The 25107-nt window shown below is 40.3% G+C and overlaps 8 protein-coding genes and 1 pseudogene across 16 annotated transcripts; 5 read left to right on the top strand and 4 right to left on the bottom strand.

Moving 5' to 3' along the window:
* The first annotated feature begins 729 nt into the window (after window positions 1-729).
* LOC103851649 (26S proteasome regulatory subunit 6B homolog) lies at window positions 730-2989 on the top strand. Its single transcript, XM_009128520.3, has 6 exons — window positions 730-1252; window positions 1324-1554; window positions 1625-1783; window positions 1924-2076; window positions 2234-2317; window positions 2657-2989. The coding sequence occupies exons 1-6, from the start codon at window positions 800-802 to the stop codon at window positions 2789-2791; spliced, it is 1215 nt and encodes a 404-aa protein (XP_009126768.1). The 5' UTR covers window positions 730-799; the 3' UTR covers window positions 2792-2989.
* Window positions 2990-3227: 238 nt separating this feature from the next.
* On the top strand, window positions 3228-6751 carry LOC103851647 (probable inactive receptor kinase At5g58300). Of its 2 annotated transcripts, none has more exons than XM_009128518.3 (3): window positions 3228-3725; window positions 4339-5671; window positions 5995-6751. In XM_009128518.3, exons 2-3 carry the CDS (start codon window positions 4354-4356, stop codon window positions 6630-6632), a joined length of 1956 nt encoding a protein of 651 aa, XP_009126766.1. In that variant the 5' UTR covers window positions 3228-3725; window positions 4339-4353; the 3' UTR covers window positions 6633-6751. The 2 variants fall into 2 exon arrangements, with proteins under 2 accessions (XP_009126766.1, XP_033140248.1); XM_033284357.1 differs by lacking the exon at window positions 3228-3725 and adding an exon at window positions 3771-4215 and having other exon boundaries at window positions 4257-5671.
* Window positions 6752-6770: 19 nt separating this feature from the next.
* LOC103851648 (methylesterase 18) lies at window positions 6771-7896 on the bottom strand. Its single transcript, XM_009128519.3, has 2 exons — window positions 7340-7896; window positions 6771-7125 (listed from the first exon to the last, which is right to left on the bottom strand). Exons 1-2 carry the CDS (start codon window positions 7850-7852, stop codon window positions 6844-6846), a joined length of 795 nt encoding a protein of 264 aa, XP_009126767.1. The 5' UTR covers window positions 7853-7896; the 3' UTR covers window positions 6771-6843.
* An 830-nt stretch (window positions 7897-8726) lies between these two features.
* Window positions 8727-11854, top strand: LOC103851646 (protein NETWORKED 4A-like). Its single transcript, XM_033284360.1, has 3 exons — window positions 8727-9767; window positions 9842-9896; window positions 10010-11854. Exons 1-3 carry the CDS (start codon window positions 9753-9755, stop codon window positions 11473-11475), a joined length of 1536 nt encoding a protein of 511 aa, XP_033140251.1. The 5' UTR covers window positions 8727-9752; the 3' UTR covers window positions 11476-11854.
* On the bottom strand, window positions 11596-14116 carry LOC103851645 (malate dehydrogenase [NADP], chloroplastic). 2 transcript variants are annotated; one of them, XM_009128515.3, is made up of 12 exons: window positions 13857-14116; window positions 13679-13772; window positions 13497-13583; window positions 13085-13422; window positions 12924-13014; window positions 12773-12847; window positions 12606-12707; window positions 12396-12518; window positions 12240-12308; window positions 12100-12168; window positions 11962-12015; window positions 11596-11881 (listed from the first exon to the last, which is right to left on the bottom strand). In XM_009128515.3, the coding sequence occupies exons 1-12, from the start codon at window positions 14027-14029 to the stop codon at window positions 11825-11827; spliced, it is 1332 nt and encodes a 443-aa protein (XP_009126763.1). In that variant the 5' UTR covers window positions 14030-14116; the 3' UTR covers window positions 11596-11824. The 2 variants fall into 2 exon arrangements, 1 of the variants encoding a protein (XP_009126763.1); XR_004455146.1 differs by having other exon boundaries at window positions 11599-11881; window positions 12236-12308.
* A 252-nt stretch (window positions 14117-14368) lies between these two features.
* On the top strand, window positions 14369-16304 carry LOC103851643 (annotated as a pseudogene).
* On the top strand, window positions 15977-19400 carry LOC103851644 (probable serine/threonine-protein kinase WNK4). 5 transcript variants are annotated; one of them, XM_033284358.1, is made up of 9 exons: window positions 15977-16151; window positions 16415-16476; window positions 17021-17172; window positions 17270-17535; window positions 17614-17837; window positions 17906-18063; window positions 18144-18456; window positions 18526-18795; window positions 18883-19400. In XM_033284358.1, exons 3-9 carry the CDS (start codon window positions 17113-17115, stop codon window positions 19278-19280), a joined length of 1689 nt encoding a protein of 562 aa, XP_033140249.1. In that variant the 5' UTR covers window positions 15977-16151; window positions 16415-16476; window positions 17021-17112; the 3' UTR covers window positions 19281-19400. The 5 variants fall into 5 exon arrangements, with proteins under 5 accessions (XP_033140249.1, XP_009126761.2, XP_009126757.2 ...); XM_009128513.3 differs by having other exon boundaries at window positions 15994-16151; window positions 16970-17172; XM_009128509.3 differs by lacking the exon at window positions 15977-16151 and having other exon boundaries at window positions 16236-16476.
* LOC103851772 (transcription repressor OFP3) lies at window positions 19308-21282 on the bottom strand. The gene is given in 2 exon segments (XM_009128641.3): window positions 19308-20157; window positions 20160-21282. Coding segments are annotated over 2 exon segments (924 nt in total). The 5' UTR covers window positions 20362-21282; the 3' UTR covers window positions 19308-19435.
* Window positions 21283-21548: 266 nt separating this feature from the next.
* On the bottom strand, window positions 21549-25041 carry LOC103851642 (CBL-interacting serine/threonine-protein kinase 10-like). 3 transcript variants are annotated; one of them, XR_004455147.1, is made up of 2 exons: window positions 22207-23969; window positions 21549-21900 (listed from the first exon to the last, which is right to left on the bottom strand). XR_004455147.1 is itself a non-coding variant. In XM_033284362.1 (2 exons), exon 2 carries the CDS (start codon window positions 23607-23609, stop codon window positions 22278-22280), a length of 1332 nt encoding a protein of 443 aa, XP_033140253.1. In that variant the 5' UTR covers window positions 23610-24722; window positions 24811-25041; the 3' UTR covers window positions 22099-22277. The 3 variants fall into 3 exon arrangements, 2 of the variants coding, with proteins under 2 accessions (XP_033140253.1, XP_009126755.1); XM_033284362.1 differs by lacking the exon at window positions 21549-21900 and adding an exon at window positions 24811-25041 and having other exon boundaries at window positions 22099-24722; XM_009128507.3 differs by lacking the exon at window positions 21549-21900 and having other exon boundaries at window positions 22099-23729; window positions 23845-24053.
* Window positions 25042-25107: the final 66 nt, after the last annotated feature.

Here is a 25107-nt window from a genome sequence, read left to right as displayed (position 1 = left end):
ATGTTGGCATTTTTATTGCAGAGTTTAGGTTGGAATTTGAGAATATTGAGAATTTAAGAGAAGTAGAAAAAGATATAGTAGTTGCACTGGAGTTAGGTTGTACGGTCTGGTATCGCTATAAAATCTTAAGATATGGTAAATACTCTTGTAAATCAGTTACGGAAACAATGGAGTTTTGGTGATGATGTCGCATCACTCTTTGTAGTGGCATCACGATGCTTTGGTTATGCACTTATCCGAAGTGTTAACAATAGTCCTTAGTGTTATTTTAGGAAGATTACAATGCGACAATATCTTAAAAGAATCTTGGTACAGAATGTTTGGCAGAAAAGTGTCTATTCCCTTTTTGGAATTGCATTTGGAAATATATACGTTGAAGATTGGTTTGTCAAAATAAAGTTCGGCTTGATGTTGCATACAAATCAGTTAATCAGATTAGAAAAAGATGAAATATGAAGTTAGACGATAACATATCATATGTTGCACACAAAAAAAAATAACATATCATACATGTTTAGCATAGAAGACTATTCTTCGCTGTATTTTCTTCATTTAAATTATACATCTGTGTGACTGTGTAGTGTGTACTAATTTGTTTTTCAGTAGTTTTTTTTTTGTAGTTACGAGTTGAAATTAATGAAGATTTGTTTGTTTGCCGTAAATGATATATTGGGCTTCAACTAGTAACCAAAGGCCCATACCTTCTTAAATAATTTTGGATGAGTTTCTAACACAACCGTCTTCTCAATCGAACGTTTCTTCCTCTCCACTCCAGAAACTCCGTTAGATCTCTCAGACAATGGCCGCGGCGATGGTTCTCGACCCCAAACCATCTCCGTCCCTAATGGATCTCTCCACGCCGGACGAGGAAGATCCCTACTCCCGTCTCAAATCCCTCGAACGCCAGCTCGAATTCACCGACATCCAAGAGGAATACGTCAAAGACGAGCAGAAGAATCTCAAACGCGAGCTCCTACGCGCCCAAGAAGAGGTCAAGCGAATCCAATCCGTGCCCCTCGTGATCGGCCAGTTCATGGAGATGGTCGATCAGAACAACGGCATCGTCGGGTCCACCACCGGGTCCAATTACTACGTCAGGATTCTCAGCACCATCAACAGAGAAGACCTGAAGCCTTCTGCCTCCGTGGCGCTTCACCGCCACTCGAACGCACTCGTTGATGTGTTGCCGCCTGAGGCTGATTCGAGTATCTCGCTTCTTAGCCAATCTGAGAAGCCTGACGTGTCCTATAATGTAAAGTTTCCTCTTTTAAGGATTTTTAGGGTTTTGGGTTGTTGAAAGGTGTTTGCTTTTTTTGTTTGTAGGATATTGGAGGATGTGATATTCAGAAGCAGGAGATTCGTGAGGCTGTTGAGTTGCCGTTGACGCATCACGAGCTTTATAAGCAGATTGGTATTGACCCTCCACGTGGTGTGTTGCTCTATGGACCTCCTGGTACTGGGAAGACTATGTTGGCTAAGGCTGTTGCCAACCACACAACCGCTGCTTTCATTAGGGTTGTTGGGTCCGAGTTTGTGCAGAAGTACCTCGGTGAGGTAAGATTTCTAAATTGTTTTAGTGGGTGTGTTCTGTTTGATGTCTGACTTGCTTGCCCTTTGGTTGCAGGGACCTCGTATGGTTCGTGATGTCTTCCGTCTTGCTAAAGAAAATGCTCCAGCTATTATCTTTATTGATGAGGTTGATGCAATTGCTACTGCTAGGTTCGATGCTCAAACTGGAGCTGATAGGGAAGTCCAGCGTATTCTCATGGAACTACTTAATCAGGTGAGAACAGTAAATAAATATTGTGCTGTAGACTGATGGAGTCTAGAAAAGAACTGTCTTGTCGTATTCTTATAAGTGGCATGATGCCTGACTTTCAGATTGGGTTGTGTTCTAAACATGTTTTGTTAAATTCGTTGTAGATGGATGGGTTTGACCAGACTGTGAATGTCAAGGTCATAATGGCAACCAACAGGGCAGACACTCTTGATCCTGCTCTGTTGCGTCCTGGGAGACTTGATCGTAAGATTGAGTTCCCCCTTCCTGATAGGCGTCAGAAGAGGCTTGTTTTCCAGGTAAGATAAGTACCACAAGTACTTGTGAATTAAGTCGTGAAAGAGATATGAAACCAAAAGATTTCTTAAGAAAGTGTTTACTGCTCTATCTCTCAATAATTACAACACATTTATGTTTGCACAGTTTATGTCTTATTGACTGTTTTTCCTTGTGTAGGTATGCACCGCCAAAATGAACCTCAGCGATGAGGTTGACTTGGAAGACTATGTTTCACGGCCTGATAAAATTAGCGCTGCTGAGGTTAGTTTGCTAACTTATATTCTATGCTTCCCACTAAAGTTACTTTTCAGATGTATATGTAGCCTCCATAGTTTCTAGATCATCACCTAATAAGAGCTGTTTTGAGCATTATGTATGGTTGTTAGCTGAGTTATCTAGTCTTTGTAGTTTGTACATTATTGCCCTGAATTGAATTATTGAGAATCTAACTTGAAAGTAAGATAGTTTGGTTTACCTAATATGGCGGTAATGTACATGGGAACTGACCCTAGAAGGATTGAATGAAAGATGAGTATTGTGCAGCCAAAGATGATAGATATTAGATAACACGTTAATTCGATATTATGTTGAACAATGCAGATAGCAGCAATCTGCCAGGAAGCTGGAATGCATGCAGTGCGTAAGAACAGATACGTGATATTGCCTAAGGATTTCGAGAAGGGTTACCGCTCAAACGTGAAGAAGCCAGACACGGACTTTGAGTTCTACAAGTGAGGGAGAAAGCTGAGGATGGGAATCAGAGTATGCGTGTTGTTAAAATTCCTTTGTTTATTTAATAGACATGGATACGCAGTTTAATGTATGAACTTCGTTGGATCTCTAGTGTACTTTGTGTTTAGCCTCTCAGCTTTTACAGTTCAATTTATAAGAAAACAGTGGCAGTTTAATATATGAACTAAGTTGCGTCTCTAATTCGTTGAGCTCGTCTCAGCTTCTTACAGTTCCATATATAAGAAAAACAGTGGATGATGTCTGAGAACTGGCAAAAGCATAGTACCAGAGGAAGCACCAGGTAATAATAATGTGTTTTTTTCTTTCTGATTAAAGAGAGCGCAGCTGGGTTTATCGTGTGTTGGGATTTGGTAGATGATGACATGACTAGTTTCACTTTGACATGGTATCCACTCTCCACAAAATCAAGAATGATGCAAATCGAGAGAAAGTAGTAACAAGAGTAGTTGGACAGGTCAGGACTATTATTACAATACCAAATTATTACTTTAGGAATATAAAAATCTAGGCTCTCTTATAATTGGTAACAAGATTTTGCATTTGGCGGAGTGTATTTGTCATTTTGTTATATCTTAAGAATCTTAGACTTGGTCAGTCTCTGGGTCACTCTCTCTACTCTTAGCGTTTGTTGCGGTCTTAACACATTAACATGATTTAATCTAACGACTCACTGTCTTATCCTTAATAAATACGTCTCTTTTTGTTTAACTTCACTATACTTTTCTTCCATCTCTTTCAGTTTTCCTTTTATGTTTCTTCTTCTTCTCTCCGTCTCTCCCACTAGCCCCCACACGCATTGCCTTTGTCTTCTCTCTTTTCTTTCACCATTTCAAGATTGAGCTATAGCATCCACAAGATTTCACCATTGCCTCCTCTCCTGGTTTCCTGACTTCCTCATTGCCCACTACTCTCTCAGGTTCATCTTTCTCTCTCTTCTTCTTTTTTTGTAAGTTTCTGTAATTTTTAGTTGTGGAATTATACTTAAAATCGCCATTTTCTCCGGCTAGGTGGGTAGGAAAGTTTCAAGACTTTACAGTCTCAGTGACGTGGTTTTGTTTAGTTCCCTGTTTTTGCTCTTAATACAGGCTGTTTGTTCAACAACTCTGATAAAACTGAACACTCAAACTCATCTTTATTTACTTAGCGACGTTGTACACATGATGGACACACCTTTGCTTCTTTCTCTATATCTTTGACAAAAAGGAGTTGCTTTTTTTAATGCACATCAAAGTTTTGTGTTAAAGTTTGTTCTTTAGCTTTATTCCTTTTGCTTTGCTTTTTTATTGTAGTTGGATGCTTCAGTCTGTTATCTTAGCCTCTTGCATTGTTTAATCTCCCAATGATAAAAGATAAAGATAGACAATGACATACTTTTTCTTGAAGATCTAATTTAGCATCTTTATTTGTTTTTGCTGATATAATTACTCCTTTCAGAACTATATAGTAGTTTCTAGCATTAGTTTTCAACTTACTTTTTGAAGATCAGACTGGGAATTGTTCATTATCTTCTCTTTTTTTTTTAATACCAGGAGGGACAGAAAGTCATGCTGATGATGCAGCTCCATTCCATGTTTGATGTTGGTCAAGTCTTGTCTACTTGTCTTATCTCTTTCTTGTTTGTCACAATTACTTTCTACTCTTCTGCTATTGCGGATTTGAACTCGGACAGGCAAGCTCTTCTTTCCTTTGCTGCTTCTGTTCCTCATCTTAGGAAGCTCAACTGGAACTCCACTAACCACATCTGCAAATCATGGGTTGGTGTGACTTGCACTTCTGATGGTACTGGTGTTCTCACTCTCCGTCTTCCTGGAATAGGGCTGGTGGGAACCATCCCTCCAAACACTCTTGGTAAACTAGAGTCACTCGAGACTCTCAGTTTGCGATCAAACCTCATTGGTGGCAACCTTCCTCCTGATATTCCAACTCTCCCTTCACTACGCTACCTCTATCTCCAACATAACAACTTCTCCGGTGAGCTTCCTCCTACCTTTTTGTCCCAAAACCTCAGTATACTGGATCTCTCATTCAACTCTTTCACCGGGAAGATACCAACAACCTTACAAAACCAGAAGCAACTGACAAAGTTGAGTCTCCAGAACAACAAGCTTTCTGGACCAATACCTATTCTTGATACAACAAGCCTGAGACTTTTAAACTTGAGCAACAACCATCTTAATGGTTCAATACCCTCTGAACTTGGTAAGTTTCCAAGTTCATCTTTTGCTGGAAACACAATGTTATGTGGACTTCCTCTGAAATCATGTGCCACTCCCTCTAGCCCCTCTCCTCTTATCCCACCCGTCTCCTCACCTCCTCCATTGCCGCCGTTTCCTCACAAAGAAGGTCCCAAAAAGAAATTACACGTAAGCACTTTCATTCTCATTACAGCTGGAGGGGCTGCTCTCCTGCTCTTAGTCAGCGCTGTTATCTTATTCTGTTGTGTCAAGAAAAAAGACAAGAGGGAAGACAGCATAGCAAATGCAAAGACGTTGACTGAGAAAGCAAAGCAAGAATTTGGAAGCGGTGTTCAAGAGCCTGAGAAGAACAAGCTGGTGTTCTTTGAAGGATGCTCATATAACTTTGATCTAGAGGATTTATTAAGGGCGTCAGCGGAAGTACTAGGAAAAGGTAGTTATGGGACAGCATATAAGGCTGTCTTAGAGGAATCCACTACCGTTGTGGTTAAAAGATTGAAGGAAGTTGCAGTTGGAAAGAAGGAGTTTGAACAGCAGATGGAGATTATCAGTGGGGTTGGGGAACACCCTAACGTTGCTCCCCTTCGTGCTTATTATTACAACAAGGATGAGAAGCTCATGGTTTGTGATTATTACCCTGGTGGTAACTTATCATCACTCCTTCACGGTTAGTCTTCTTCCCCATCTTTGTTTAATGGTTTATGTTTACATGTTGGGTTACTTGCTGTCGTGAACAAACACGAATCAATTTGAAGAAATCAAAGAACTCAAAGAGCAAAAAATGATTCAGAAAAAAATACCCGTTTAGAATTTGTATATTGTTATATGAATTAATAACATTTTTTTTCTTTTAGAAATACACACTTCTCATAGAAAAAGTAATTTCTTAATATTTAAAAGCCTATTGTACCGTTTTTTTACTGGTGCACAGAGATTAAGACACTTCCAGAATTAACACTTACCAGTAGCTTGGTTTTGATGTCATGATAGGTAACCTGGGAGGTGAGAGAAGGTTTCTTGACTGGGACTCAAGACTGAGAATCATTCTAGCTGCTGCAAAAGGTGTAGCTCACCTCCATCAAGTTGGAGGTCCAAAGTTCAGTCATGGAAACATAAAGTCCTCAAACATGATTATGAAGCAGGAGAATGATGTGTGCGTTTCCGATTATGGGTTGACCTCTCTGATGGTTGTGCCAGTAACCCCAATGAGAGGTGCAGGCTACCGCGCACCAGAAGTGATAGAAACAAGGAAACACACGCATAAATCCGATGTTTACAGTTTCGGTGTACTTATACTGGAGATGTTGACTGGGAAGTCTCCAGTGCAGTCGCCGAGTAGGGAGGACATGGTCGATCTCCCGAGGTGGGTGCAGTCAGTGGTGAGGGAGGAATGGACTAGCGAGGTGTTTGATGTTGAGCTAATGAAGGTTCAGAACATTGAAGAAGAAATGGTGCAGATGCTGCAGATTGCAATGGCCTGTGTGGCTCAAGTGGCTGAGGTACGACCAAGTATGGATGATGTGGTTAGGATGATTGAAGAGATACGAGTTTCTGACTCTTCTGAGACAAGGCCATCTTCAGATGACAATAGCAAAGCCAAAGACTCTATTGTTCAAACCACCCCTTGATTGTTATTATTCCCCATTCTCTTATATGCTTTTGAGTTTGTAAGTCTTTTCTGTTGATTGTTTGAAGATAAGTCCCTTAAGTAGTAAGACGCGGTTACATAGCAATTATTGTAGGATCCTTTCTTGTGTCTCATGATATATATGAATATGATCCAATTAGCTATTAAAAAAATAGATTTGGAGGAGTTCCAAATAGATGTGTAAAGAGTAATCATGGAGAGATAGAGGAGGCTGCTTCAGTGAGGATCTTATAGAGAGCTTCAGGTTGGGAGAAAAATGCAGAGTGATCACTCTCTTCAAGAAGGAAGTATTGAGCAGGAGGCCACAGGGTAACCATTAAGTCTTGACGACTTGACTGGAACATATTGTCTTTGCCTGTCTTCACATAGACCCTTGGGATTTTGTCAGCCTCGGGTGCTGCAGGGATATCCACTATGCCTGCAAATGCCATGACAGGGGCTGGACGCAGAAGTGTGGTAGCCAGTGTGTAATCCTGATTATACATGAATAGATGAATGTGTAAATGTTATTGAGGCAAATGTTAATGCATAAATGAATTCCCACATTGGTAGTTGAAGAAATAATTAACTAATACATAAAGTGAGAGAACCAAAATCCTGTTAGTGTCAATTAGTTTTAAGTTGGAAGCTCGCACAATTTAACAGCAAAGTTCATAATAAAGAGTTTGGTAATAAAAGATAATTAACCTCCATGGGGCTCTCGTTGTAATACTTGTCCCGGACATACTCAGGTTTCATCATCATACTTGTGGGGAGATTCTCGGGTCCATTTCCAAAAGTGAAGTCCCATATCTTCTCAGCTTCCGTCTCTATCATCCCTGAACATATCTTTAGTACTTCCTTGAGAATTGGGGGAATTATGGTACCAGGTTTGACCATGGCTGCTGCGACGTAAACAGCCATGGAGACTTTGGAAGGATACTGGCACATGGCAGCCGTCATGCTCCCTCCTCCAACGCTGTGGCTCACCAGAATGACCTTTTGGTCGAGGGGAAGTTGGGAGAGGAAGTCATAGAGAGGCTGGTTGTAGTCATCAAGAGAGGAGACAGTGTTTGGATCAGTTAGGTTGATCCCAGCGCCCTTGAGGTCGATGCAGGTGGCCTTATGTCCATTCTCTCTCAGTGAATTGGCGAGCTTGTACCAACACCATCCTCCATGCCCTGCACCGTGCACAAACGCAAAATGATGATGCTCACTCATGTTCAAATCTTTTTCTAATACAATTAGTATTTCTTCCTACGAGTATCTTTTGTAGAGCTAGGTAATATCTGTTTATATGGCTGTGATGTGTTTGTCATCATGTCAATTTGTCTTTATCCTTTAGAAGAACAACTTTGAAATGCGGCTTTGTTCAAACTCACAACGTTTATCACGTTCGTCATTATCCTTACCAGTATCTTCTTGAACTCTTGTGGAGCAACTTTGGAGGTCCATATACACATATTCGAAACCAAAGCACAAGTGGACCAACACAAGACATGCAACGTTTACAGTTTTAGTATTTTTTTTTTGTTCTTTTTTTTTCGATTTTTTACATCTTCCAACTTTTTTTTATTTTTTGAAAAATATCTATGCTTTCTGTTTGAATATGGGTGTTCTCCTTTTTTTTTCTTTTTTTTTAAGGCGGGATGAGCCGGGCGTTCTCCTTTATCTCCACATCACTATTGACTCTTCTCTTCTTCTTTTTTTGTACGCTATAAGTTTTTAAATAAGAGAGAGTTTTCAAAACTAAATAAAATGGATAGTTGAACTGAAATAAATAAACTAAACTAAAGTTACTAAAAGAGTATTTGCATGCTTCACACTTATCAAAGAAGTTTGGTGAAGTAAAATAGGTATAGTTTATATTTATCAAAGGATAATCTAGAACCAGGTTTTCTAAAATATATGTAAAACATTTTACCGGTTGATACCAAAACCATGCACTAGAGTGATAACAATAACATTATATATATATATATATATATATATATATATATATATATATTATGAAACAAAATAGTCATGGTAAATTTACTATATATGTTTCAATCTTTTTTATATGATTTTATTATATAATTCTTCCTACAATTAACACAATAAGATTTGCAAGATTTGAGTAAAAGAAAAACCTGCCCGATTATATTTTATATTTGCACTGACTAATCAAAAAGACTATCTTAAATCTAGAAGTTATCACAAAAAAATATTACGTTTATTTAAAAGAAAACATAAAAAGCATTTGTAGAAAATTTATATAGGGTAATGAGTTGTGCATGTCAGCAGTTGAAAATATATAGTTTTTTTAAAATAATACGTAATGTTTAATGCATTAAATCTGAAGTGCAATGAAAAGGTAAGGAAGTGGAGCGCCACAAAACAAAGTTTGAGTTGGCCTTTTGAGGCTTAAGACACACAGATAACGCGATTACTCCCGTAAACCCTGAAAAAGTCTTCCCATTTAAATACATTTCTAAAAAGACGTGGTTTTAAGACTAAAAACGATTAGAAAAAGGTATTTTATAAGTATTCAAGGTCTGCATAAATTGATATTTTGAGTGGATGATGATCCACCTTCAAGTATGCGTGAATAGCAACATCATAAATACGTGTTCAAAGAAAAAAAGCAACATCATAAATATTACTAAAACGTGAGGAAATAGTCTTGGATGATCACTATTACTTTAATGAATAGTCGGTTGGATTAATGGGAGAGAGGTCAAATTACAACCCCTATAAGTATACTCCTCTTCTTTCACCATATGGACACTGTGTAATTAAGTCTCAAATTACATACACTTAATACATAAATCACTTGGCCACGTTACAACTTACAAGTTAAGACCTGTCCGCATTATCTTTGTAAGTGTATACATTCTTTTGACTTTAAAACCCTCCTTGCATTGCATCATCTCCCTCTGTGCAAGCATCTGCATCTTCTTCTTAGTCTCAGGTTCTCTTTTTTGTCATTTTTGTGTCTACGTGTTTGCGAATTCTCATGATTTTTTCTAAACAGTTACACTATCCTTTTTTGTATTGTTTGTCTTCTTTTCCCATTGTCTCATATTGACTGTTTCTTGTGTGTTTCCAGCTTTGCTTAGGGTCCATCGATTTTGCAGCAATGGATTATGAACTGGTAACATCCAAAAAACCTTCTTTCATACGAATGATCAACCATAGATTCTCATTCTTGATTCTTGAACTTGTCAGGTTCGTTCCAAGAAGAGTATGAAAAACAACAAGTGGCTCGAGCATAATCTCGAAGGTGAGTAGTCAGTCCATCTCATTGGTTACATTGTCCTATTAAATCATGTGTTCATTTTCATAAAAGAAAATATAAACGTTTAGAATGTTATTTTGTGTGTGTGTGGTGATCAGATATGGACAGGAGCGTGAAAAAGATGGTTAAGTTGATAGAAGAGGATGCAGATTCGCTTGCCAAGAAGGCAGAGATGTATTACCAAAAGAGACCAGAACTCATCAGCCTGGTCGATGAGTTTCACCGTATGTACCGTTCTCTAGCCGAGCGTTACGATGACCTCTCCTCCTCTGACCTCACTACTGAGCTCAATAACAATAGGTTAGGCCGTCCTCCTTCCCGCCGCGCTCCTGGTTTTGACTACTTCCTTGGCAATAACGGAGGAGGAGGCCTTCCCTCTGATCTTTACCACAAAGATGTAGATGATGTTGCTTCCGTTACCGACTCCGAACAGGAATGGGATGACTCCTCTTCCCTGGCTAGTTACCCCGGTTACGTGAGCGTTGGTTCAGACTTTCAGTCCCTGACCAAGAGGGTCGCTGACCTCGAGATCGATCTGCGTGAAGCCAAAGAGAGACTCAGGATGCAACTCGAAGGAAACACTGATGGCTTCTCATTGACAAGGGTGAAGAGTGAGAGTAAGTTTGTTGATTATCCAGCGAAACTCGCTGCTTGTGAGCAAGAGCTGAGAGATGCAAACGAGAAGATACTCAACTCAGAAGACCAGATCTTCATGTTGAAGAACCAGCTCGCTAGATACTTGCCATCTGTGTTGGATGATGAGAATGGCAGTGAAGGAGCAGATTCAACACAAGAGATGGACGTTGAGAGTTTGTCTGAAGAGCTGAGAATCGCAAGCCTGAGGCTTAGGGAGGCGGAGAGAGAGAACGGCATGATGAGAAGAGAAGTTGAGAAGAGCAAGTCTGATGAGTTAAGGCTCAAGAGCCTCCAGAACATGCTCGAGTCGGCGCAGAAAGAAGCTGCAGCGTGGAAGAGCAAGTCTACTGCGGATAGAAGAGAGGTGGTGAAGCTGCACGACAGAGTCTCCATGTTGAAACATAGTTTAGCAGGTAGAGATCATGAGCTCAGGGATCTGAAGACGGCTCTCTCTGACGCAGAAGAGAAGATATTCCCTGAGAAGGCGCAGTTCAAAGAAGAGATAGCCAGCCTCTTGGAGGAAAAGGCAAACCGAGACGAGCAGTTCAGTGAACTGGAAGCGCAAGTGCGTTATCTCGAAGAGGAGATAAGAAGAGTGACTAATGAGAAAACGGAAGAGGAGGAGAGGCTCAAGGGAGAAATCGAGGTGCTGACAATGGAAAAGGCAGTGAAAGAGATATGCATAGAGACGGTAAGCAACAAGGTGAGTAAGCTTGAATCAGAGATGCTTCTGCTTGAATATGAAATGAAAGCAAAAGACAGTAAGACAATGGAGATGGAGGAGGAGGTGGAGAAGCTGAGGAGTGAGCTAGAAGAAGTAGCAGAAGAGAAGAGGGAAGTGATAAGGCAACTTTGTTTCTCACTGGACTACTCCAAAGACGAGTGTAAGAGACTACACACTACGCCTATTCAGGGCATCGACCACTAAGATCTTCCTCGATTTTTCGCTTTTTTGATTCTGATGTATAGCATCTATGTACTTTATAACTTTGTTTGTGTTACTCTTTCACAGAAAGAGCTGTTTTTGGTTTGTTTGTTTAATGAAAAGAAAAATAAAAATCAAAAGATTTAGGAACAGTTTGTGTTTGACATTAGATATGGCATTATCTAGTTTACAAACACTACTGTAGATGACTTTTGGTGCATTATATAAATAAGAAGAGTTTCTTTAACTTATTTAGAACAATCAACATGAGTAGTGTGGGTGTGGGTGTGCTCTGTACAGCTAACAACCCAGAAGAGAGTGCTTACTTGAGAAGCTCACCGCCCTCCAAAAATCAAACTTCACCAGGAAGCATGGTATCTACCGGACCAAGATCACAGAAGGCAATGCCCTGAAACATACATCCATGAATCAACTAAGGTTAGCTTCTATCAAAATGGTTTCATTTGAATAAACAAAATAGATACTTACATCTCCAGTGAGGTGTGCAACACATTTCTTCTCAGCCAACAGTTCCGCTTCAGACTGAACAACATTGTCATGTCTCAGTTTAGCTTCTAGCATTTAAAGACAAAACCCTCAAAAGACTGATATCTAAGAAGGCTATACCTTGGCGATTCGGTTGCGAAGATAGTCATCAAACTCTACATCCTTGACAAGCTCATAATCTCCATCTCCCTGGAAACAAACCGGATCTTTAGAGTTCACCACTAGAGAAAAAAATTTAAGTAAAAAAGGATAGAACATACCGTTGATCGGCATGGCATGCTGAAGACAAGGTCCTCTGCAATACCATAAGGATTTCCATTTGTGTACACCTAAAATTTACATTACCACAACAACCCTATGAAAGTCTGAACCAATCTATCCTTTTGTTATCAAACTGGGTATAAAAGAAGATGTACCCCAGTTGAAAACCAATCACCCTCAGGAGTAGGAGTCACAAGAGACTTTATAGCATCAACAATGGAAACAGCAGTAGAAGCAGCCGAAGACCGACCCCATTTCTGAATTAGTAAGCCACCTCTCTGTAAAACAAAAGCAACTCACTCAGCCAACAGTGTTATCTCCCATTGCAGAAAATCATCACAATACCAGCGGAAACGCTATCTTACCTTCTGCACACTCTCGGTGAATCCCTCTTCTAACCACTTGTGGTCTGTAATAACCTCCTTCACCGGCTGGCCATTAATTCTTGCATTTAAGAAGTCTGGCACCTGATTCACCTCTCAAAGATAAGAGAAACAAACAACAAAGGACACTAGAGCAAGTTAAGACACACCTGAGTCGTGGAGTGATTTCCCCATATGGTCATATTAGACACTTTGTCGTAGAAAACGCCTGCTTTAAGAGCAAGCTGCAAAATGGACTTTTCAATCATATGAATGAAAAAAATGCATATAATCACATAAATGTGAGTGAGATGTGGTAACCTGACACTTGGCTCGATTCTCATCCAACCTCGTGAGGGCATGGAAGTTCTTTGCAGGAATGTTGGGAGCATTTTTAAGACAAATCAAGGCGCTGCAGACAAAGCATACTTAAGACGATGGTTAAGATACCAAGAGTAGTGAATTAAGGAATGTAAGCTTACTTGGTGTTGCAAGGATTCCCCACTACAAGGACCTTAACATTAGGAGAGGCAACAGCATTAAGAGCTTTGCCTTGCTCAGCAAAGATCTGGCCATTAATGTCCAACAAGGCGGCACGTTCCATTCCAGGGCCTCGAGGTTTTGCGCCAATGAGAAGAGCCCACTCCACATCTTGGAACACTTCATATGGATCAGTTCCTATATCAACTTCTCTCAACAAGGGGAACAAGGAATCCTCGAGCTCCATCGCAACCCCTTCGAGGGCTTGGATTGATCTCTCTGATCCAAGAAGTTTCAAAGCAATGGGTTGGTCTGGTCCAAACACTGAACCTGAAGCAAGCTACACAAGATAAAAGACAAATGATTGGTAAGTAACCTTATCTTATGGAATAGTAATTAAAGTAAACAACTTACTTTGAAGAGAAGGTGGTTTGAGATCATGCCTGCAGCACCTGAAACTGCAATATTGATCATCTTCTTCCATGACTTCGTCTCCTCTTCCTGCAAACACACATATAAGATACTACTATCTCCATGTGAAGGAGAGGATTATCTCTACCCTTAAGACATGATTGAGAAAGAGGGAGAAAGATTACAGCTTTAAGGTCATAGGTGAGACAGAACACTCCATAACACTCTTTCTTCGTCTTCACCGATCCATTGTCTTGAACCGCAACAGGTGCTTGGTTACTTTTACCATAGATTCAAAAACAAGCATCTGAATCAGATATAAAGGTTGAAACTTTTAATAATTAGGAGCGTAAAGAGACTTACTTCTGAGAAACAGAGCAAGAGATTTTGGAGTTGGAAGTTGTGTGGAGCGGTGGGAGAAGAAGAAGATGACGAAACTGGTTTGAAAGATGCAGTTTTGAGGAGAGGCTTAGCCGAGACGAAGAGTTGAGAAAAGAAGACGTCGTTTTGGGGGTTGAAAGCTCTGTCATGGCCATTATCGCACAGACACAAACTGTGAAAGTGAGTAGTCAGAAAACGGAACTATGGGAGAAGAAGACAGAGAGCGCGCCAAGCTAGAGAAAGAGGATTGGGGGAATATAAGGCTCAGATCATGACACGTGTTAATTACTGATTCCAGGCCCAACTTATGAGGCCCATTATAGAACGCGACAAGCCAGAAAGAGGATTGGGTAATGTAAGGCTCATAAAACGACACGTGTCAATTATTTGTCATCCACACCGAATATCTTCTTTGACTTCAGGCCCAACTTAAGGCCCAGTAAAGAATACCTGTAACCGCTGATCGGAGCTATTCGTCTTCTCCGGCGAATTCGCGAAACTGCTTCAACGGAAACTAAACGAAAGGTACGAATTTTGATCGCGGAAGTTTAGAAATGGAGGTTATCGACAAATGGGTTACTGAATTTTTCATCCGTTGTCAACACAATCCTAGGGGTTCCCCTACTAAACTACGTTCGGCGTTGAAATTTGGAGATTCCCCCGACTGCCTGAAGCTCAAGATATCATCAGTTTTGCGGGGACATCTCCAATCTTTGATCCGAGGCACGGTCGAGGAGAGAACGCTTGACCTCCTCGAGATTCTTGAGAAGCTTCTGATGCAGCAACGTTCACGGAGTCTCACAAGCAGCTTATTGCTGGACGGCGGCTGAGTGCACGCTTAGATTCATGTGGCCATCGTCTGGTTCGGATGGTGTATTCACTGACGCCGTTGCGAGACGGATTGGGATTCTGAAGGAGAGTGGGAGCGGTTTAGTGACTGAGGAGTTGTTGGAATAGCACTTAAGGATCCTGATGTTTATCAGCGGATTTGAGAGAGTAACATTAGTTACACTGCTGTCTCCTTTCTCACTCAGCTTGTGAAAGAGCAGTGGGCATTACTTGGGAGCTCCACTCTTGAGTCAGTAGCTCAAGGGAGGGTTCTTAAGCGCAAGGCTGAGAACAACGTGGAGTGCGATAGCCCAAATGATGTTGATGAAATCACTGAGCGTTTGGAGAGTGACACCGCTGATGATGCCAACGAGCAACGTGGAAGTGGAATGGGAACAGTAGGGATGTTGAAGGAGTGGGATGTCTGGAGAATGATGGGGTTGATAAGGTGAATGAACAGCATGGAGCAGACGAGGAGCGGACAATGGGTGCACAAGACCAGGAACATGAGTCAAGAAGGGGGACAAAACGGCTGCTCGGGAGCTGAAGGAGTATTTGTTAGAGATTCAACGACAAATCGATCCTTCTACTAGGCATGTGCAAGAACCTAACAATGCAATCGACCACTTGGTCGATGTCATTCATCAGCCTGTTAACAGGACTGGAACAAGCGGTCAAGAACATAATGAAAACACATGTGGGTGTTAGTGAGTTTTCCTTCAAGATACTTTCGTAACTCTTAATGTTTTTGTTCTTTGGTTCATGAAGTTGTGGTTTGATTGTGAAGCAACAGGATAATGCAAGTGAGAAAGGTTCGGGTAGTCAGCGAACATGTTCTGGCAGAGTTCGGCCTCGTTTACCATCCCCCGTACCTCTGAATATATCCCCCTTGAAGAGCGCAGATTCCTTTGTGAGAAGGCGAAAGAAATTCTGGACGCCTGAAGAAGTGGAAGCTTTGAGGGAAGGAGTAAAAGAGTATGTTTGCCGAGTCCTGTACTCTATTATCAAATACTCAATGCTGATACATCTAGGACCTAATCAAGTTTCAAAATAGCGAACTTGGCTCACTTATATGTTTATAGCATTGTCATTTTGTTGGTGTTGTTGTTGTGCAGGTATGGTAAATCATGGAAAGATATAAAAAATGCAAACCCTGCAGTTTTCGCAAAGAGGACTGAGGTAAGTATGTCCTTGTTTGTACATTCATACTCATCAGTTGTCTGAATAAAGTTATATGTGAAATGTGAGTGATATCAAGGTTGTAACTTGGTAGGTGGAAAATGGAGGAGCTTAGTTCGGTAGAAGTAACATCGTTTCAAGGATAAATGGGGTTTTGCCTGCCAGACATATTGAATAACTGTGGAGAAAGGGTCTTTCACATTTTGTATGGTGAATGGTAATGATGAAAGAGCACCTCGTGGGACAATTCTGGCTGCAACCTTTGTTGTGGTCAGTGTCAAACTTATACGGCTGTTCTTGTTGGCGATCTATTCTATCCTTATCTTCATTTTCCTACCAATTTTTTTCTATATGTCTCTCCTTTTCCACGTGTTAAGTAACATTTAAACCCAACGACATGGTAGTCAAATATGCATTTAGATCTATGATTGCCTGTTAACATTCGGACCATCCGTAGAGACAAAGCTAAGTACGTATGATGAACGTATATATTGGTTACTGCATATTTGTTATGTGTTGCCAGTTTATTGCAGAATCCTGAACTCCGTGAGGGCTGAAGGAATTCGCCGCCAACAAGAAAGATAAATGTTCAACGGTAATGTCACTATCACTCTGTTCTCTTCTATTCTCGTCATGTTCCCCACTTCTGTTCTGACTTTTAGTCTTTCTTTTTGTTTTATTTTTATTAATTACAATATTTTGAATTTCTGGTGTCCACCAAACTTATTGGTTCGATTGAATCGTGCAGTTTTCTCAAGCAAGGAAACTCTTTTTTTTTTTTTAACTATTATCCTCTTTGCTATAGTGTTTGTGGTTCACAAAACTATTCATGGCATATTCCTTTTCCCTTTTTAGCTTGTTTAGCCATGTGTTTTTCAAAGTAGTGCACGTTTGGTTATTTCAATTATTTTCAATGCTGTGTCTCGAGTATATTTTATTGGCAACTAAGATTTGTCAAAGTTGTATCTATATATTTTACAACTGGGTCATTAAAAATGAAAAAAAAAAATGATTTTCTATAATATATGTGATGCAAGCAAGGTTGAGGCTCTTGTCTTTATTCATTGTATTACCAATGGGTGACTCAGGCCAAATACTGTTTCAGCATATTATCTGCTGACGCTTCTTTGATGAAGCAGAATAAGAAGAAGTAATAGGACGACTTTTGGCACCCAGAGATATCTCGTCGTCTCAACATTTCTGGGAGCATCAATCTGAGTTTTGGTCAACCATGAACATGAATCAGGTTTCGGAGTATGTAGAAACCGATCCGACTGGTCGATATGGACGTGTAAGTAGAGGAACAGACTCTATGCTGGAACATTTTTTATCTGGAACAGTTAACAACTCAGACCTTTTCTGTAACACTTGGTTTTGTTCTGGAACAGTTTGAAGAAGTTCTTGGAAGGGGAGCGATGAAGACGGTGTTCAAAGCAATCGACGAGAAGCTTGGAATTGAAGTAGCGTGGAGCCAGGTGAAGCTAAAAGAGGTTCTCCGTTCTTCTGTTGACCTACAGAGGCTCTACTCTGAGGTTCATCTTCTCAGCACTCTCAACCACAAATCCATTATTCGTTTCTACACTTCCTGGATCGATGTTGATTCCCATACTCTCAATTTCATCACCGAGTTGTTCACTTCTGGGACCCTCCGACAGTAATTCTCTTTCACCTTTTCTTCTGAATAGTTACTCAGTTTTTTTGCTTTGTATGATGCTGTCCCGTTCTTGTGCAGATACAAAAATAAGTACATGCGGATAGATATCCGAGCAATCAAGTCTTGGGCTCGGCAGATCTTGGAAGGGCTTGTTTATCTCCACGAGCATGACCCTCCTGTTATCCATAGAGACCTAAAGTGTGATAATATCTTTGTTAATGGGCATCTTGGACAAGTCAAGATCGGCGATCTTGGTCTTGCAAGAATGCTCCGGGACTGCCGCTCTGCCCATAGTGTCCTCGGTAATCGTTTGTTCTCACTTCTCGTTATAATCATATGCGTAGACTTAGTTAGTGCTTCTTTTGCGTAGGCACTCCCGAGTTCATGGCTCCAGAATTATTTGAGGGAAACTACAACGAGCTCATTGACGTTTATTCCTTTGGTATGTGTTTTTTGGAGATGATCACCTCTGAGTTCCCGTATAGTGAGTGTAACAGTCCGGTGCACATTTACAAGAAAGTTTCTTCGGTATGTCTTTCGATCTGTGAGCATATGGATGAAGCTATCATTTGAACCGGGAATGAGACTTGTAATGTTTTTTTTTTCAGGGAAGGCTACCAAGCGCCTTTTATAGAGTTGAAGACATTGAGGCACAGATTTTCATCAGGAAATGCCTCGTGCCTGCCTCACAGAGAGTGTCAGCTAGAGAACTATTGCAAGATCCATTTCTGTCCTCTGACGAGTCATGGATGGTGTACGCGAGAGGGGCTGGGAATCTGAAGCCCTTCTTGAATGAGAATGAAATGGACAGACTGAAGTTGGAAGATGATGAGTTAGGAAGGACCCAGATGACCATCACTGGGAGGCTGAAGGCTGAAGATAACACAATCTTACTGGAAGTAATAATCGCAGATGAAAATGGTAAAAGGGACCTAGTTTATTTAGCTGATGATTTTCTTATCTCTCGGTCACATGATTGTTTCTTATTAGTTCCAGGTATGGCAAAGAAAGTGGCTTTCCCCTTTGGCATCATGAATGATACTTCCATCGATGTTGCAATGGAGATGGTAAAAGAACTCGAGATCACAGATTGGGATCCAGTCGAGATTGCTGAAATGATTGATGGAGAGATCTCTTCTTTGGTGCCTGGTTGGAGGTACGAGGAAGGTGATGAAACCCCTCATGTTTATCATTCTTCGTCATCCTCCCAAGCTTCATTCTCTAACTACATGACACGAGGCCGTCAAGATTGGCTACAAGGTATGGAAAGTAACTACCAGATTTAACGTGTGTAGTGTGATTCAGATGTTTACACAAAAGTTTTTTGATAGAAGATTAATACTGCAGATGATCTTCACGATGAGACGCATTCTCAGAGTTCTTACAGTTCAGGGTCTTTGTCCAACCTCAACTACACATATGTTGATGAGAACAGCTCCCAACCTCCTGCTGTGAATAGAACTCACAACGTAACGAGGTTTCGCCCCGAAGAAAGCTATCATGTACGTTCTGGGAAAGCCAACATGCATGCAGCTTCTAGTTCGAGTAACTTGAGACAGGCTTCAGACAACCGCACACTTCCAAGGAACCGCTCGCTTGCAGACGTGCAGGGCCAGTTACTGCAGCGGTCGCTGACGGAAGAGGCTAGAATAAGAAGGTTGATCAGAACTGTTGGAGACGTGGAAACAGTTGGGTTTCAGCCACCTTACGCGGTTTCCCGGAAGCCACCGAGTTCAAGGCGGTAGCTTCTCCCTTAGTTTGAAAATATATTCTAAATCTGTATTCATGTAATATCTATAGTGTAGTGTGTAAAAAACAAACTTGCTGCTTCAATAATATAAAAGGTTACACGTGTGTTTGATCAAGTTGCATGCGCTTGGCCTCGGAGAGAAGGGAGTTCTCAGGTGACGTGAGTCAAATGAAACCATGTCTTCTCGAAAGCCTTGATGATTATGTCATGATACTCACTCGAGTTCAGCGAAAGATAACACGCAAGAAGATCCTCCAGGTCTGTCTGTTCCTTCATCTTGTTCTCAACAATCATCTCAACCATGGATTCTCTGAAATCTCTCTCTGGATCCACCGAAGTCAACACTATCGCGAAACTCTCCGAGTTTCCCTTCCTCTTTGATGTGTAGGATGTTCTTGCCTTTGTCTTCCTTCTAGCTTTCTTCGGTGAATTCGCCCGAATCCTTATCCCTGAAGAACCAGCTTTCGGTTTCTTCAGTTTCTGCTGTGTCCTCGTATCACATGTTTTTTGCTTTACAGTCTCAACCAAGACAGGACTCGAGTTGTCTGAGATTGAAGGATCTTCAAAATCAACACGGTTCAAAGCCTTGATGTCAACTGACTTTGATTCAGGTTCATGGGAAAAGCCATAGTTTTGGTCAGAAGGAGATGATGACACAGGCTTAGACGAGCTTCCAACGGTGGACTTAGAGCGGTGACTCCAGGAAGAAGTGAGAGAAACATGAGAACTGAGAGGAGGGTCCAGAATGATTGCATTTACAGAGGTTAATACAGAGCGATGATTCCGATAAGTCGTGAGAGTAACATGAGAGTTTAGAGAGGAGGAAGAGAGCTTGAGCCTTGAGGAAGGCTTGTAAATGGTAGGTGGAGAGAACTTTGAGGGTGATGAACAGATGAAGAAAAAAGAAGAGTTTCACGGAGCTTTCTTGAGGAAGAAGCATCAGTGGAGGAGAGGTGTTTGGGAGAAGAAGGAAGGCGTTTTCTGCTACTTCTGCTGATTCCTTTGAGCTTGTAGAGCCATGAGTGAGGCATAATGCCTGAAAATCTGAACTTGTGTGTCCCCATTTTCTGATTCATTTCTGACAGGATTTTGAAAAAAAAAAGTGAAACAGAAACTAAAGATTCTGGTTGGGGTCCACTCCATCTCTCTCTCTTATGTTCCTCTGTTTTGTCTCTTTTAAATGGGAAATCATTGTCTCTTTGTCCCCCAAATGTCACATTGATTCACAACCAAGAATCTGTAAAGAATCAAACAAAAAGATCTTAAAGTTAACTTAAGACTGGTCGGATCGGGCAATCATGGATCCCACAATTACATGACGTGAACTCCACACTTTCTTCACTAATGAGTAATGACGTTAACTTAGCATCAACATGATGAGTTTATCAGTAACCAGTCTCCTTCAACAGCCCATATGGTCAAGCAAAAGCCCAATAAGAGACATGTAACTCCAAAACCATCAGAGAGAGAGAAACAGAGCATCAACAGCTAGCTAAACCCTGAATCTCATTTCTGATTTCTTCCAAACTATCAAAAGCTTTTCTCTGATGGGCATAGCGTTCGCCGCAAAGGTTTTTCTAAAAATCGGTCTAGGCTTCCGTCTAAGCGGCAATTAGGTACTATCCAAAATGATTTTCTTAAAATCCATTTTATATCAATTTATAAAATTCAAATTGGTTTAAACTGTTCTAAGGCGGTTAAAATTGGTTTAAAACAATATAAATTAGTCCAAATATGTTAAATTAAGCAATAATGTTATTACAAATCTATAAATTTGTCTAATTTCTTTTGTTTTGTATAATCTAATTTTGGTAATTTATTATAATAATTTTATAATTAAACTTAAAAACTAAAACATGTCATATAAATATATAATATATATAAAATAAATAAAAAATTTGCTAAAGCCTAGACTTCGTCTATGCTCCAAATAGTCCGTCTAATCTCTAGTTTTCTATAAAGCACCTAGTTACCATAGAAGGAAGTGGATTAATGTTTAATGATTACAGATGATGGTGAGTTCAAGATCAGGAGCTGGCATCAAAAGTTTTTCCTATCTTCAGAACTGCACTTTCTCCAAATTATCAAAAGCTTTTCCTATCTTTATCACAAACGGAAATGGTAAGAAAATCCAAAACTGGAACAAAACTTCTCAACTATGTTGCACCGGGACGGATACGGGAACAGATACGGGTACGAAAGTGGGGACGGGAAACGGCAAAACTAAATAATTATTGGTACGGGTACGGCAAATATATATATATATATATATTAAAAATATATATATGCTATCCATAATGAACACAATAAGAAAACAATACACCAAAATCTTAACATAAAAAATATTTCAGTATATTATTTTAAATAATAATAATAAAAACAATGGTTAAACATTTTTTTATCAAAATTTGGTTCATGTAATAAAAGTTCATTAACTTAGAAACAAGATTGAAAGTTAAAAATACAGTTAAAATGTTACTTCCTTTTATCTTTTTTGGAAAACAGTAAATGAATTAGCTTAAAATACAATAATATTGAAGAAAATTCATTTCAAATATTCCATAAATGAACTACAATGTCCCGGAAGTGTCCCCGTGCTGTTTCTATGGTGTTTCCTATTGAAGCCCACACTGAAGCTTATCTTATGATCCATTAAGAAGCTTATGTAACTATGTAACTAGGGTTTTATAAACCACTATATATGTCATTAGAGTGCTTGCTAGTATGTAAATTTGGTTGCCATAGTTGCAGCCACATTAAACCTTTTTTATGATATCAATCTATCTTGTTAGCTCTTGGTGACAACTCTCAAGTTTCCTCTCTTTAGTTTCTTTATCATTCAATAAAGCTCTATGAGCTATTAGTCTTTCAATAAACTCTTTAGAGCCTAAATCTATTTTATCTTCAAATGTCAACATTTCCGTCCCCAAAACGTTTCCGGTACGGGTACGTGAACCAAACTGCCGTCCCCGTGCTTCATAGCTTCTCAAAACTACAACGATTCTTCTTCCTGTTTCTGTTCTATCTCTTGCTGTGAAGCAGACACCAACTCCTCATCTTTGTCGCTCTGCCAAACCCAAACAATATCAGCAAGAGCAGGCCTAAGATCCTCTTTCACTAACTTCTGATACTCCAAAGTATCTCCATTACATTTCTTCACTTCCACCATATGAAACGTCGGCGTCACTTGAAATATCTCCGCATCCATCGACACTACTCCTTTCCTTCCTTCCTTCAAACGTTCCAGCTTGAACAAACCTGCTTCTCTCTTTCTTATCCTCAGCTTCAACCGTTGCGCCGCTTCCTCCATCTTAGATATGATCACTGAAGCAGGCTTCTTAGATGTGAATCTAGACTCTCGCTTGTCACACACGTCACCAAAAATCCCTGACAAATCAAACCTAGAAGACAATGCAATTACATCAAACGCGTTTATGCTTCTAGGCTGGTCTGTATTGCTCTCCTCTGAACTCATCTCTTTGACTCGTTTCTCAATCTTTTTCTGTTTCATGTGTAAACCTTTTCTAAACCAAGAACTCTCTCTAATCTTTGCAATAGTGATTCTTGTTTCAGGGTTAGGGTCCAGCATCTTACACAAGAGTCTCTTCACTTCAGGTGCAAACCAGCTTGGTGCCTTGAACTCTCCTCTTCCTATCTTCCTATACATCTCCATCAAGTTAGAGTCATGGAAAGGGAGGTAGCCAGCCAACAGAACAAACAAAACCACCCCACAAGACCAAACATCTGCCTTGGTCCCATCATATCCCTTTCTATTAATCACTTCAGGAGCAACATAAGCAGGAGTGCCACAAGTAGTGTGAAGGAGACCATCTTGGCGTTTGCAGTCAGCAAGGGCGCTTAAACCAAAATCAGACACCTTGAGATTGTCGTCCTCATCAACCAATATATTCTCTGGCTTGATGTCACGGTGATACACTCCCCTGCTGTGGCAAAAGTCAACCGCGTTGATGAGCTGGTAAAAGTAGTTCCAAGCCACGTCATCTCTCAGTTTTCCTTTGGTGAGTTTGTTGAAAAGCTCTCCGCCTTTGCAGTACTCCATGACGAAGTAGATTCTTGTTTTTGTTGCCATGACCTCGTATAGCTCCACTACGTTGGGGTGTTTAGCTATACGCATTACAGAGATCTCTCGCTTGATCTGGTTATTAAGCCCAAGTTTTATTACTTTTTCCTTGTCGATCATTTTGATAGCAACACTTTGGTTAGTGTGAACACTCCTTCCGTAGTAGACCTTGGCGAAAGTGCCTTGGCCTAGTAACCTTCCGACTTCGTATTTATCGGTCAAGACACTTGGTTTGTTTTCCATCTAATCTACAAAAACTTAACCAGGCAGAGACAGAACACTACTTGAGAGTTGGTGGTGGTAAGACAACATTTTGAGTCTCTAGTGGATTGGTTGAGCGGTATGAATACAACCTCTCTGAGCCTGTGAAGCAAAAATAAACAAAGCAATGCGATCGCAGTTACAAAACAGAAAATTCTCAAACACTTGAGCCCTAAACCAGAACTAATCATTCCGGTTTACTTTCCTCCCACGTTACCTCATGTATTGACAATCGGGAGAACATCTATTCGAGAAAAGATACAAGAAGTCACAATGAATATGGTTTAAGACAACCACAGCTGTTTCTAGAAACGAAGACGTGCAGATCTCCAAGGATATTCTTTGTTTCTTTATGCTTATTTTTTAAGACAGAACAAAAAGGAAGAAAGAAGAAGATGAAAAGGAAGTTGAACGTCATTGAACGTCATCAATAAAAAATATCAATTTAATGGTTAAATAAGGCAGAGAAGGCCACTTGTTCATCTGTCTCCTTCTCCTTTAGGCGCCTTTACACTTGTCTACTAATTGGCTTAACTTACTTTTCACCCAACGGCTCTCCTTTTGCCACCATATATTTTTTTTTTTTCCAACAAACTTTTCATTAGCTTTTCACAATAAAGATTGGGCCAATACATATTAATACATTTTTACAACAATGGGTCTAAGCCCAAACGAAAACCTTAAACTAGAGTCTTCGTGAGGAAGCAATTGAGTCACGTTTCTTTCACCGTTTCATCCTCTGTTGCCACGTGTATGAGACATGCATCTTGGAGAAAGCTCTGGAACGACATCCATCGGACCTCACCGTTGACCTCCGCCGTTCAATCACCATGCCTCCTTATGATTGACCCGATCTCAGGCTTCTTCACCACCAAACCGTTGCTTATAGTCAGAATCTCTCCTGTTTGCAGATGAGTAATCTGGGATTGATTGGATTGACTTGATGAAAGATTTTTTGTCGGACCAGTGCCAACTCTACTAAATCTCCACGAAGCCACCAAATTGAATCCAACATCACTTCTTCCTCTCTGTTCAGAATACTCTTCTTCAAAACCGATCTAGCGGTTCCTCACACAGGAAAGAAAAGTTTGATTCCTGTAAGAGAGAAATACATGCATATCTGAGAAGAAGATGAGAACCGACTCAAAGCTGGACGGGATTCAAACAAGCTTCGGTGAAGAACCATTAAAACCGATCAGACACGATCGGACTTGATTCAATCATAAACGAGTATAACTCGTAAAGACTGAAGCTTTATTTCATCACCACAAAAGTCGCCAACGCGAAGGGAAATTCGCCAAGCGGAAGGAGAATCGATCGTGAGATCGAACGATTTTATATAAAACAAAAAAACAAAACAAAACGGTTGATGACCGGCGGCATAAAGCCACCGGCCACCGAAAACAGTTTCAGATTATTCGAGACTTAGAGAGAAGTTAGAGCTCTTTTAGAGAGAGAAAAGGGGGTTATATTCCTCTTG

This window comes from Brassica rapa, chromosome A02 (assembly GCF_000309985.2).
Source record: "Brassica rapa cultivar Chiifu-401-42 chromosome A02, CAAS_Brap_v3.01, whole genome shotgun sequence".
Taxonomy (NCBI): domain Eukaryota; kingdom Viridiplantae; phylum Streptophyta; class Magnoliopsida; order Brassicales; family Brassicaceae; genus Brassica; species Brassica rapa.
The sequence above is the reverse complement of the archived record's forward strand: the minus strand, read 5'-3'. Positions and strand labels throughout refer to the sequence as shown.

Excerpts from the sequence above, each read along its gene's own strand:
- LOC103851649 (XM_009128520.3), top strand. The coding sequence starts at position 800 with ATGGCCGCGGCGATGGTTCTCGACCCCAAACCATCTCCGTCCCTAATG. Across the intron at positions 1,253-1,323 it reads AGCCTGACGTGTCCTATAAT|GATATTGGAGGATGTGATAT; the intron begins GTAAAGTTTCCT and ends TTTTGTTTGTAG. Across the intron at positions 2,077-2,233 it reads AGAAGAGGCTTGTTTTCCAG|GTATGCACCGCCAAAATGAA; the intron begins GTAAGATAAGTA and ends TTCCTTGTGTAG.
- LOC103851647 (XM_009128518.3), top strand. The coding sequence starts at position 4,354 with ATGCTGATGATGCAGCTCCATTCCATGTTTGATGTTGGTCAAGTCTTG. Across the intron at positions 5,672-5,994 it reads CTTATCATCACTCCTTCACG|GTAACCTGGGAGGTGAGAGA; the intron begins GTTAGTCTTCTT and ends ATGTCATGATAG.
- LOC103851648 (XM_009128519.3), bottom strand. The coding sequence starts at position 7,852 with ATGAGTGAGCATCATCATTTTGCGTTTGTGCACGGTGCAGGGCATGGA. Across the intron at positions 7,126-7,339 it reads ACAACGAGAGCCCCATGGAG|GATTACACACTGGCTACCAC; the intron begins GTTAATTATCTT and ends ATGTATAATCAG.
- LOC103851646 (XM_033284360.1), top strand. Across the intron at positions 9,897-10,009 it reads GCTCGAGCATAATCTCGAAG|ATATGGACAGGAGCGTGAAA; the intron begins GTGAGTAGTCAG and ends TGTGGTGATCAG.
- LOC103851645 (XM_009128515.3), bottom strand. The coding sequence starts at position 14,029 with ATGGCCATGACAGAGCTTTCAACCCCCAAAACGACGTCTTCTTTTCTC. Across the intron at positions 13,773-13,856 it reads TCTTGCTCTGTTTCTCAGAA|TAACCAAGCACCTGTTGCGG; the intron begins GTAAGTCTCTTT and ends CTATGGTAAAAG. Across the intron at positions 12,848-12,923 it reads AGAATCGAGCCAAGTGTCAG|CTTGCTCTTAAAGCAGGCGT; the intron begins GTTACCACATCT and ends TCCATTTTGCAG.
- LOC103851644 (XM_033284358.1), top strand. The coding sequence starts at position 17,113 with ATGAACATGAATCAGGTTTCGGAGTATGTAGAAACCGATCCGACTGGT. Across the intron at positions 17,838-17,905 it reads CTCTGCCCATAGTGTCCTCG|GCACTCCCGAGTTCATGGCT; the intron begins GTAATCGTTTGT and ends TCTTTTGCGTAG. Across the intron at positions 18,064-18,143 it reads TTTACAAGAAAGTTTCTTCG|GGAAGGCTACCAAGCGCCTT; the intron begins GTATGTCTTTCG and ends TTTTTTTTTCAG.
- LOC103851642 (XM_033284362.1), bottom strand. The coding sequence starts at position 23,609 with ATGGAAAACAAACCAAGTGTCTTGACCGATAAATACGAAGTCGGAAGG.